Here is a 13,189-nt window from a genome sequence, read left to right as displayed (position 1 = left end):
TATGAGTATAGGCCTCTTTGAGATCGAGGGAGCACATCCAATCCCCTTGATCCATCAAGGAATATAGAGTTGGCAGAGTGAGCATTCGAAATTTCTCTTTGACTAGATATTTGTTGAGAGCTCTGAGATCCAAAATCGGTCGCAAATCCCCCGTCTTTTTGGGAACTAGAAAATAACGGGAGTAGAATCCCGAGTTCCTTTGGGAGAGAGGAACTTCCTCCACTGCTCGCAGGAGAAGAAGAGCTCGAGCTTCTTGAAGAAGAAGAGGAAGATGCGACTGATTTGAAAGACACTCTCTTGGATGGCGATCTGGAGGCACCTGAAGGAGTCGAAGAGAGTATCCCTCTCGTATGATGGTAAGTACCCAGAGATCTGATGTTATGAGCTCCCATTGATGATAAAATGTGGACAGGCGACCCCCTATGGGGAGGGGAGAATTTGGAAACAGAGAAATTTGAATGCTCAGGTCGAGATTGTCAAAAAGACTGAGCAGGCTTGGTGGCAGCAGGGGTCTGAGACTTTTGTTGTCGTTGTTGTGGAGGAGGTCGACGAGCAGGAGGTCTAGAAAAAGCAGGAGTTGTTTTCTGTGGATAGCGACGTGGAGTTTGTTTGAAACCTCTAGTTGGTACAGGTTTAGGTTTCGGGCGAATGAGGGAAGCAAAAGAGCGCTCATGTTCTGAAAGACGCTTTGTAGCCGCCTCAATAGAGTCATCAAATAACTCATTTCCTTGACAAGGAAGATTCGCCAATCTATCCTGAAGGTTAGGATCCATGTCCACAATACGTAACCATGCTAACCTACGCATGGCTACAGCAAATGCAGATACTCTAGACGAGAGTTCAAAGGCATCATATGAAGCTTGTAACATGAATAGTCTCAACTGAGAAAGAGTCTTAAGGATATTTTTAAATTCTGATAGGCGATTGGTAGAAATGTCCGGGTAAAATGAAGATAAAATCTTTATAAAATGGTTGAAGTAGGACGTAAAAATGTAGTTATAATTGAGAACTCTATTTGCCATCATAGAATTCTGGTATAAACGTCGACCAAATTTATCCATGGTACGGCCTTCCCTACCAGGAGGAACTGAAGCATAAATTTTAGAGGGATGTGCTTTCTTCAATGATGACTCTACCACTAGAGATTGATGAGAAAGTTGAGACTTTTCATATCCTTTGGATGGGACCGTTCTGTAACGAGATTCCAATTTAGATGGGATAGCAGTGATAGAATAAGGAGTTTCCATATTGCGAGTGAAGGTCTGCTGCAGAACAGGAGTCATAGGTAATCTGAGTGACTCTTTAGGAGGATGGGGAAGCTCCATATCCGCTAAGTACTCAGGAGTATATTTAGAGTCTGAATGAAGGTCTAGCTTGAGAGCTTGGCCCATGTCAAAAATAAATTTGGCAAAAGAAACTGATTTTGGGTCAGATGATTCCTCAGGAGAGCCACTGCGAGATTTAGGCTGAACTGAATAGGATGGAGAAGCCTCTCTAGAGTATGTGGAAAGGTCTGATCCCAGACGCATAGTGACAGAAGAAGCTGCACTGTGAGGTGGAGTAAGAGAATGTTTCCTTTTCAGACTCCTGGATGGAGAAGTACCAGGTGTACGTGGTATAGAATGAGTCGAGGTGTGTGGAGAACTGTCTCGACGGACTGGCTTCGACGGTGTTCTGGATCGAGAAGGGCTTCGAGTGGAGGCTCGATGTCGAGATCCATGCTTCGTCTTTGAAGAGCGAGAAAAAGAAGCCTCGGTATCCAATGTCGAAGACTCCCTCCGAAGCTTGGAGGCAACAGGTCTTGAATGCTTCGACCGATGCTTCGGAGGAGGTGAGCCCGGAGACGACTCCGATGAAGAAATGTTCTTCGGTGTGCGGGATCGGCTTCGGGAGACTGGAAGCTCCGGTTGAGTAACAGGCTGGTCTGCCCGAGGCAAGGTCGAGGACGGGACCAGTTGAGCCACTAAAGAGGTAATCTGAGTGGTGAGGATAGATTTCAACATGTCCTCCAGCATCGGCACCGAGACAGAAGGTTCTGACCTCGTATGTGCAGCAGTACGCTCCGAAGAGGGCGACCTCGAAGGTGAGTATTCCCTTATCTTGGAGGTACGCTTTGAAAGTGGACGCGCCGAGGACTCTGGTGGCTTCTTGGATACGGCACCTGAAAGGGAACTCGGAGACTTACCCCCCGTAGAAGACTTCGTGGAAGACGTCGTCTTCGAGGCAACCGAAGTAGAAGAGGTCGAGGCCTTCGAGACCGAAACTCCAGCCGGAGTCTGGGTCGAGGCCTTCGAGACCACAGGTGTCGAGGTCGTCGGAGTCGAGGCCTTCGAGACCGGGGCAGCCGCCACGGTCGAGGCCGGATCCGAAGATTGCTCCATACCGAAAAGTTGAAAAAATTGAGCACAACGCCGCCGAAAAGCTCGTGGAGTGAGGGTAAAGCAGCGATGACAATCTTCTGGGGAATGAGAAGAACCCAGGCACTGTAAACAACGGCAGTGGGGATCGGTGACCGAAATCACCCGATTACACTGTCGACAACGTTTAAACCCGGTAAGAGGCCGGGACATGGAAAAAATAAAGTCCGTGTCGAACGAAGGAGCCTAGGCCTAGGCCCAAAGCTCGACGGCCGAACAGAAAAAGAAAAAATAAAGTATTTTTTTTTTATATTTATCAAGAGAAAAATAAAGATAAAGATAAACACAGCGACCGACTTTAAAATTAAAGAAACAGCCGCGGTGATGAGAAGGCAATGCTGCAGAGAAAGAAAACGTGTCTTCTTGTCTCCGCGGAAATAAACGAACTGAGGATCCTCTCAGGAGATGTGCCCCCTAGTTCGGGCGGGAAGGCACGCGCGCAGGCGCGGTGCAGTACTCGAAAGTTCGAGATCTTCAAGCAAGTTTGCTTTCGAGGCTGTCCGCTGCGGGGCTCCGTCGGTGACGTCACCCATATGTGGGAATATGCTGCCTGCTTGTCCTGGGATAATCCTGACTCTGGTTAATAGATGGATATTTCTATAACATTACAGCTCCAGTTAGGCACCCCAATAACATGTGATAAAACCATATTGTATAACAGTACCTGGGTGCTCTGGCATCATTGTAGAATACTGGTATCAGCACACCTAACATTACCATGCCCAAGTTACAGCAGACATAGCCTGGAGCAAATGCAGATGCTTTAATGCAGAAAGCATTAGCATATAAAGAACAGAAATGGATATATAGACTTAAGTCCCTAGCTCAGGGGTGTCCAATGTCGGTCCTCGAGGGCCGCAGTCCAGTCGGATTTTCAGGATTTCCCCAATGAATATACATGAGGTCTATTTGCATGCACTGCTTTCATTGTATGCTAATAGATCTCATGCATATTCATTGGGGAAATCCTGAAAACCCGACTGGATTGCGGCCCTCGAGGACCGACATTGGACACCCCTGCCCTAGCTCCTGCAGGACTCAATGAAGATATTGAATGGTTATCAATTTTATGAGAGCCGGTTCTATGTTCTGGTCCTGTAGCTGAGCCTTGCACTGGTGTTTGACGATGTCGTACGTCCGGCGCGCTGGGCCGCTATTATGTCCTGCGATGTGCGTTAGGCCAGCTGAATTTAGCTGCCGTAATTACAAACCGCAGCCATGTTATGTCGTTGAGTTAGCTCCCATAATCGGTAAGCATTCTTTGAACTTTTAATTTTTAGGCTCTGTAGTAACTTTGGTAGTAGTTTCTTTGCGGGGAATATTGAAGGAGGCATGTAGTTGTGTTAGGTTGTCTTCATCAATATGAGATTTTAAGGCATTTTGTTATGTTATTTTATTATAGTTTCCCTCAACCCTGAAGAAAGTTTTCTAGTGTGAAACATGCATGTCGGGAGAGGTGAAGACCGGACTGTATCACTATAAGCTAAAGCTAAGTGATAGTCTGATTGTTTTAAGAAAAATTCAATTAAAAACTTTGACAAAAATTAATAATAATAAAGGTTGGACCGACGAAGAGTAAAAACAATCGGTGGTTTATACCCTGATGGTGGTCTGAAGGTCCATACAATCTAGCTATACTATGACATGAGTGTTTACTATAATTCCTTTGAGAGTGTGCACCATAGTTGAAGAATATCTACTATATCATGGAGTGTTAGTCCTTAATGTGAAACTAACCAAGACAATCACAGTATATGATATTATTGAAGATACAACTGAGGCTATATATATTGTTAATGCAGCTGGAACATGTGTAACTTCTAGTATTCCATAAGTTGCATGAATAACTCAGAACCCATGCTACGTCCATGACCTCCCTCCTCCCCCCGTTACAGTTACACGCTATGGCACTCATTCTCACCCTTACAGAATAGAGCTTAGGATGCTTACATGCGTAACTGCTAATTTCCTCTATATTTACATGTGCAAGAGGCGCTTAACCACAGGCACTTAGTTAGGGAATTTCCCTTTAGGCGTCACCTTTAAGTGATTAACTTCCTCCCCCTCCAACCCAGAGCCATGAGCTTTGGTATCTCTGCAATATACTCAGCACCAGCTAACCTAGAGAATGGAACACTTAACTCAGGAACTCATTCCATGTCATCAAGACCTACCCCATAAATGATTTTAAGAATGTACACTTCTCCCTCCATATTCGCTGCGATAGGGAATTAACAAAACCACAAATACAGAAAAAACGCGAATAACTTTTCCTATTAAAAATCATCGTGAATATGGAGAAACCACGAATAACATGGTGGGAGACCTGGCCTGCTCCTGAATGAGATGCAAAACATGGCGAGGAAAGTGCTGGGAATCAGCAATTTTCTCTGTAAACGCTTGGAATCAGTGATTTCTCTATGCAAACTGATGTCATTTAGGGGGAGGAGCCAGCAAGCTAAAAACTGCAAATAATTGAAACCGCAGCTGCTAAAACCGCAAATACGGAGGGAGAAGTGTAAGTAGATCTGAGAGAAATATGACTGGCAGTACAGACTTCTAGAATGCAGCCATACCTCTCCTTCTGCATCATAGAAAGTGAAGATGAGAACAAGAGTGCAATCAAAACCAAATCTTTAGCTGAAATTTGTCACAGTTTCAGCCAGAACCAGGAGGTATAGCGCCTCCCAGCTCCACCTCTCCCCTACAACATCCACCAGCCCCTGCACCAACTGAAAGTTACCACCTTCCCGTAGGGCCTTCCGGGCCTACCTTAGAAGCTCTGGTGATCTAGTGGCCTCGTCAGGGCAAAAGCGACTTCCAGTCATTGGTGCCCATGCTGGCTCTGCATTCAAAATGGCTAGGCTACTAGGGTGAAGTCAGTCTTGTGTGACTGCCTTGGAAGGTCACAACAGGCTTCTTGAAATTGGAACTGGCACAGGCAGGGGGGATTCACAAAAATCACTTCTGCCCATGCTGACTCCAGTCTCAAAATGGCTGTCACAACCTTCAGCAGTAGTCTAGCAAAGCTGCCACAGTAAGTCACAGAAACCATTCTGACTGTGAAGCAAACATAAAAAGGAGCAACTGGGTATCGCTCCTGCTCTGATAAGGCCACTAGATCACCAGTACTTCTAAGGTAGGCTTGGGGAGGAAAAGTTTCCATTTTAGCCAAAAATGCATAGCATTTTGGGCTGAAACCTAAACACAGCTGAATCTGGATTTTGGGCCACTTCCAGTGCCAAAGCCAAAACAAACTAAAATTCAGCCTGCCTCAAATGAGGACAAAGAGAAAAATTTGGGGATACGAGAGGTGCGCAGAACAAAGATGGAGAGAGAAGCATGGTATGCCTTGGTGGGGGCTGACTGGCAAAAAAGTGACTTAGAATAAACGGGGCACTGAGAAAATGTTTCCTGTGCTAAGGACAAACATTATAGCTATATATGGATGTCTCTAGGCTTAAGGCATATTGCAATACACATAACAGCTCTGAGAATACAGCGATACACACTGCTAATCATGCCAGCAAATCCTCAACTCTCTCAATATACAAGAGTAGCATGTGGACAAATTTATTTTTATGGTTGTAGGGCCACAGAGCTAACAAAATGCACTGGCCAGTGGGGAAAGAGGCGAGGTTGCCATGCAGATTTAACAGGAATCATCACCTCCTCTCTGTTGGCTACCAATTGTTTTTGCTGAAGGTTTAAGCCAAATACATTGCAGGCCGCTAGCTATAACTTTTATCTAACAAATACACAAATAATCCAGAGATTTTTCAAGACTACCACCTCGCTCTCTATGCTCCTCTATCACAATGTGCCTTAATCCCACCTGATAAACAGAGAAACAAACTTAGTGCTACCACCAAGCAATAGCACCTGCAATTAGTACCCAGCCAGAGGCTTCCCCAGAATCTGAAGACCTACATAAAACGGTTTGGGGTTTTTTTTAAATTATAAATTAAAGTTTGTTTTTATTTTAATTTTGTTATTGAAATTTTAACAAAGGTAATACAAAAGTGTATAATGAGATTTTACAGCACATATGAGACAAGCATCAATATGGATGCATCAAAGGAACATAGAGTATTCATGAATATTGAAACTAAACAAAGAGCAAAAATTGTCCATGAAGACTCAAGGATTAGAGCTTATTATAGCAAATGGGAGTGAATCTTATACATAACACTCATGCCAGATGAAATGTGCCTACTATTTAGGAATGAGTGGAAACATTCGCCAATGGAGACCATATCTTGTTAGTATTATAGTCCTTATTTGTAAAGGAGTAAATTAAAGTGAGATAAAATCAGATTTTTAAACACAAGACAATGTAGTCATTTTTTTTGTCGCTAAACAAGGAAGTTTTTTTACCTCAGGATATAGTTATGCTTGAAGCTATCCCGTAGGCCCATCTCCACGGCAACGTGAGCCAGCGACCAGGCGGGGTGATTCCGAAGGCACTCTGTCAGTTGCTGGAGAGCATCGGTCTTCAATACCTCTCTTGAGCATTCATAGAATGGCCGCAGCTTCTGAGAGTATTCAAGGAAATGCTGAACAGCGTCAGGTTCTGAGCTCAATTGGAAGAGCCTGGGTGAGAAAGTTAATTTTGGTTTAAAAAAAAAAGAGAGGATGCACAACCTTTCCTAATCACACTAAGAACATAGGACTAGACATACTGTGCCAGACCAATGGTTCATCTAGCCCTGTATGTTGTTCTACAGTGGCCAATCCAGGTCACATGTACCTGGCAGAAATCCAAATACAAGGGCTGAACTGAAAGTATCACACCTTAATTTTTCTTGCGTAAACAAATAAAGCTAGGGAGGCGTGGTTTGGTGCACATATGTGGGCGACCCATGCTTGAATTTTTCCCACCTACAGAAGCTGTCAGTCACCGGCAGACCGCCAATGAGTGAGGAAGTGTAAGTGAGCGCCATCCAATTTTCATTTTTTACAAAATGACAGAAAAAGTTGAACACTACTGCATTAAATTTTGTGTAACGCTTGGCGATTCCCAAGTGGAAAAAATCTGCAAGATTTAATAGGTCTTCGGGGTTGAAGCAATGGGCACTATACAGATAAAGGAGTGGTACTACCACTTCAGAGATGGTCACACATCAGTGGAGAGTGAAGCACGTTCTGGTAGGCCCTCAACATCCAGAAATGAGATCGTCATTGACCAAGTGAGGACCTTGGTGATGCAGGATCGTCAAATCACCAAGAGGTTCTGCGTCACCTTCGTAACACTGTGAGGCACAAACAGACGGACCTGTGGGCAGCAGGCAATTGGCAACTCCATCACGATTACGTATCTGCCCATTCTTCACATTTGATATGGAGTTTCCTGGCCAAACACAACACATCTGTAATTCCTCAGGCTCCCTACTCCCCTGACATGGCTCTGTGTGACTTCTGGCTTTTGCCCAAGCTGAAAATGCCTCTGAAAGGGACCATATTTTAGTCAAGAGAAGACATCATGCAGAATGGACCAGTTGAGAGCAATCTCAAAAGAGGCGTTCCAGTGCTGCTTCCGACAGTGGCAGAACCGTTGGAAGAAGTGTGTGGTAGCCCAAGGGGACTACTTTGAAGGAGATTAGTATAAGATTGTTGTATCTGAATAAGAGTATTTTTTATGAATAAAGGTCTGATACTTTTTGAACAGCCCTCGTAGTAGCAACATTCAATGCTACCAATCCCAGGGCAAGCAGTGGCTTCCCCCATGTCTCAATAGCAGACTATGGATTTTTCCTCCAAGAGCCTGTCCAAACCTTTTTTAAACCCAGCAATGCATAACTGCTGTCACCATATCCTCTGGCAACAATTTTCAGAGCTTAACTATTTGTTGAGTGAAAAAATATTTCCTCTATTTATTTTTACAGGTATTTCCATAATACCTATATTGAGTGTCCCCTGGTCTTTGTAATATTTGAAAGGGTTAAAAAAAAAACAAAAAAAAACACCCACGAAACATCGATTCACTTTTACCTATTCTACATCACTCAGGATTTTGTAGACCTCAATCACATCTCCACTCAGCTGTCTCTTTACCAAGTTGAAGAGTCCTAACTTATTTAGCCTTTCCTCATATGAGAGAAGTTCCATCCCCTTTATCATAGAAACCAACTTTTCAAAATGCTTGGAGGAGCTCAACTCGGCACAAATTACCAAGTCCATATAAAAGAAATTAAAGCATGGTGGGTTGTAAACACAAATGGTCAGACTGTCCTTAAATGAAGAGCACATCAGGTGGTGCCACTTAAGGAGGACTTGTAGCTAAAAGAAATGCTAGAGATAACACTGCAAATCCCACCACTCTCTCCCACTCTTCAGCCCCAACTCATTGCCAGTTTACTATCTTACTTCCAGTCCATCTACATCACACTTTGGGGTTCATAATCAAAAAACCAAGACGTCCAAAAAAACCCACCTAAGTCCTAACTGTCGGAAAGTCTAAGTGCTTTCTTGGACGTCGTGAGACATTTCTCCTGCTGTGCATCCAGAATTCCAGAAGGCATGTTGGAAGGTATGTTTTGGGCAGGCTTAACTTGATTGGACCTGTCCCAAGGTGTCCTGTACAGAACTTAAAGATTCAGAGCTAGACCTGTATTAGAAGCATCTAAGTGCCACAAAGATATCCAAACTGAACAGATGACCACTGGATACATTAAGGTATGACTCTCCCACCAACATTCCCCCACTGCTCACTAAACCCTTCCAACCCTACCAAACATCTGAAAGAGTATACACCTGTCTCTAGAAAAGCAGCACTTGATATGGGAAAGCCTAGTAGAGCACCACACAGGGAGATATGATTGAAGTCTACAAAATCCTGAGTGGAGTAGAATGGGTACAAGTGGATTGATTTTTCATTTCATCAAAAATTACAAAGACTAGCGGACACTTGATGAAGTTACAGGGAAATACTTTTAAAAACACTAGGATGAAATTTTTTTTCACTTGGAGAATAGTTAAGCTTTGGAATGTGTTGCCAGAGGTTGTGGTAAAAGCAGATAGAGTATCTGGTTTTAAGAAAGGTTTGGACAAGTTCTGGAGGAAAAGTCCATAGCCTGTTATTGAGAAAGACATGGGGGAAGCTACTGCTTGCCCTGGATCGGTAGTATGGAATATTGCTATTCCTTGGGTTTTGGCCAGGTACTAGTGACCTGGATTGGCTACTGGGTTTGATGGACCATTGGTCTAACCCAATAAGGCTATTCTTATGTTCTTATCTTAATATTGTGAATGGGCTAGTGAACCATAGAGAGGAGGGCCCAGACCCATAAGCAACTCTAACCACTACATTTATGGTGGAAAGTATGAGCCCACTAAAACCCACCAAAACCCTATTCTACTGCCATATAGGTACCATCTTTAGCCATGAGGGATATTGGGGTGGTAGACAGGTGGGTCTAGTAGGGTTTGGGGAAGTTTTGGAAGGCTCACCACAAATTATAAGAGGTGTATGATGAGATGTACTTCTGGCACTCTTTATGTGAAGTTCACAGCAGTGCCCTCTTAAGGTTTTCTACTGCTTTGTTGGCATGTCTGTGTGGCCAGTCCATCACAATGATGGTCACTTCCATGTCCAAACGGTCTGGATTTGGACATTTTTAACTTGGATGTTTCTGTGGTTGAAAATGGGGTATAAAGTTAGGCATCCTAAGGATTGGATATCCTGTCAGCCTAGATGTCAAATGGACAATTTTTTGGGGGAGAAAAAAAAATTTCTTTTGAACATCTAGAAGTTCAGCTTCTGAAATGAACATTTCTGTGTTTCTGACTGGATGCTTAGATATCCTATCAAAAATAGCCCTCCACGCCTTCAGTCCACCCTGCTCTATATACAAATCTGTATTCTTCACTTCCCAACCAGTCCCCAATATTCCCTCTTCCCTACCTAACCTGTGCACACCATATGCTTTCTTTTCTCTCAAGCTATCCCCACTTCTTTCTCAGTCTTTCCCTGCCTTAATGTCTTTTTCCTCTTCTTCTTATTTTCATATTCTGTTTTTCTCTCACTTCTGTCTCCCAATGAATTTTGAATTCAAGTTTCAAGTTTCAAGTTTATTAGATTTTAATATACCAACCATCAAGCAAATATCTGGACGGCTTACATTAGATTTAAAAAAAATAGACAGAAAAGAGTAGAAACAATTGGGAAAAAAAAAACAAAAATATTAAATAATTTAAATAATGTATAGTGAACATTAAAAACAATAACAAGACAGACTTGACAGTGAGGAGAGAGGGAATGGATGGGTAAAGTTACATTGTAAGTAGGAAAAGGAGAAAGAGGGGTTAGGGAAAAAACATGTTGGATGGGGATAAGATATATTGAATATTTATAAAAGAGCAAAACTAGGTAGAAAAGAATTTAAGAGGATAGAAATTAAGTGGAAGAGAATGCATCTCGAAATAAAAAAGTTTTTAAGTTTTTCTTAAATCTGTCAAGGTTTTGTTCGTCACGAAGTGATTGTGGAAGGGAGTTCTACAATGACGGGGCAGTTACTGCAAAGTTTATTTTGCGTGTGTAATAAAATTCTTTTATAGACGGAATCAATAAGAGATTTTGATTTGAAGATCTCAAAGTTCGAGTAGAGCACTGAGGGATAAGAAGTTTGTGGAGATATGACGGCAGATGAGAAGATTTTATTTTGAATGACAAAAGGATGATTTTGTAGGTGATTCGGTGTGTCACGGGTAACCAGTGAGCTTCTTTCAAGGCTGGCATAACATGATCATATTTACCTAGGTTAAAAATTAGTTTTATTGCTGTGTTTTGTATAAGTTGAAGGCGGCGAATTTCTTTTTGTGGGAGGCCGTTGAGTAGGGAATTACAGTAATCTAGGTGAGAGATTATTAGAGAGTGAATAAGAATTTTGATGGATTCGGTTTCTAGAATTGAGGTCAATGAACAAATTATGCGTAGTTTATAGAAACATGTTTTAACTACCGAACTAATATGATCATGAAATGATAGATCTTTATCAATGGTAACTCCTAAGAGTTTGATTTTTGTCTCCATTTGAATTGGGATAGATTTGATAGAAATTTTGTCTGGTAGAAGTTCAGGATTTTTGATTGAGAATAGAAGACCGCGAGATTTATCTATGTTAAGAGAAAGCTTATTAGAATGTAGCCAATCGCTTATGGAGTCCAGTTTATTGTTTATATCTTTTATGTCTGACGTTTTGGAAATATTGATTGGGTGAAGTAATTGTATGTCGTCTGCATAGGCAAAGATCGTAAATCCTATAGATTGTGCAAGGGTTAAGAGGGGAGATAGAAAGATATTGAATAGTAAAGGGGAAAGGATGGAACCTTGCGGAACCCCATACGTTAATGATATTGAGGGTGAGGTTTCATTTCTAGCAAAGACTTTGAAGCTGCGTTCTTGAAAGTAAGATGAAAACCAAGATAGTGCCGTTCCTGTGATATCGCACTCTTTAAGTCTGTTTAGGAGAAGCGAATGGTCAATGGTGTCAAAAGCAGCAGATAGGTCGAGTGAGATAAGGACAGATTTTTGGTGATCATGATAGTAGTGTATGGTTGTAATAAGGCCTAGCAGAGATAGTTCTGTTGAATGTGATGAGCGGAAGCCTGTTTGACAGGGATGTAAACAAAGGTTTTTTCAATGAATTCTGACAGTTGTGTGTGTATGATTTTTTCAGTTAGTTTAGATATTAAAGGAAGATTTGCTATTGGACGGTAGTTTGTTGGGAGAGAGGGATCAAGATTGTGATGTTTAATTTTTGGAAAAACAAGAGCAGTTTTCCATGTCAAAGGGACAGAACAGTTGGAAAATGATTTAGATATCATTTCCCAGAGATATGGACCAAAAAAAGAAAAGAATTTTTTGAGAAAAAAAGGGGGAATGCTTTCAAGAGGAGTGTTAGTAGTATTTAGAGAATTCAATATTAGTTGTAAGTTTGCTAGTGAGGGCATTGTGAATGTAGAAAAGGTACTGAATGATAAAGTGGTAGAGTCATTGGTGATATGGGGGGAGAAAGAGGATGGAAGTGTTCCGAAATGTGTTCTGATATTCTTAATTTTATTGTCGAAGAAGTTTATTAGTTCTGATGCAGTGGGAGTAGTAGTTATGGGTAGTTTTTTAGTAGAATATTTTGATAAAGATTGAGCGAGACTGAAAAGTGTTGAAGAATTTTGAGTGGAAATAATAAGTTTGGCATAGTATTCCTTTTTTGCTTGTTGAATTGCTTTTTTATAGTAAGAGGATTTTTCTCTATAAAGCAATAGGAAATTAGGAAGGTTGGTTTTTCGCCATTTGTGCTCTATAGAGCGAAGTTGTCTGCGTAAGATAGTAAGATTTTCGTTGTACCAGGGTTGTTTTTTATGTGTTAAGTTTGAAGTACATTTCTTTTTTTTTTCATGTTGAGGTGCTAGGGAATCTAGTAGGAATTTTGTGGAAGTGTACCAGCTGGAGGTTTGATCGTCAAGAGAGAGAGAAGAAAAGTCAGTGAGGTTTAGATTGAAATGGTTCTGGATGGTTGTAAGAGTGATTTTATTAGTATTACGGATTGTGTATGTATCTTTTTTATTTTTATTTTGAATAATTCTTGAAGTTAAAGGCAAGTCTAGTTGCCAATTAATAAGTAGGTGATCTGACCATGGTACGGGATGGAATTGGATATTTTGAAATAAGTGGGAAGTAGATATGGGACTGAAAATCATATCTATTGTGTTGCCAGCCGTGTGGGTTGGCAAAGAAAAAAGAGGAGTTAAAGAAAGGTCGGAGATCAGAGTTA

General features: G+C 41.8%; 1 protein-coding gene across 7 annotated transcripts in view; it reads right to left on the bottom strand.

Moving 5' to 3' along the window:
* PLA2G6 (phospholipase A2 group VI) overlaps positions 1 to 13,189 on the bottom strand; it is a 150,669-nt gene that overhangs the window by 124,206 nt on the left and 13,274 nt on the right. For all 7 annotated transcript variants that reach the window (XM_033929522.1, XM_033929521.1, XM_033929520.1 and 4 more), the window contains one exon: positions 6,795 to 7,010. In XM_033929522.1, coding sequence (XP_033785413.1) covers positions 6,795 to 7,010 — 216 coding nt within the window. The remainder of the gene's footprint in view (positions 1 to 6,794; positions 7,011 to 13,189) is intronic.

This window comes from Geotrypetes seraphini, chromosome 2 (genome assembly GCF_902459505.1).
Source record: "Geotrypetes seraphini chromosome 2, aGeoSer1.1, whole genome shotgun sequence".
Lineage (NCBI taxonomy): Eukaryota > Metazoa > Chordata > Amphibia > Gymnophiona > Dermophiidae > Geotrypetes > Geotrypetes seraphini.
The sequence above is the reverse complement of the archived record's forward strand: the minus strand, read 5'-3'. Positions and strand labels throughout refer to the sequence as shown.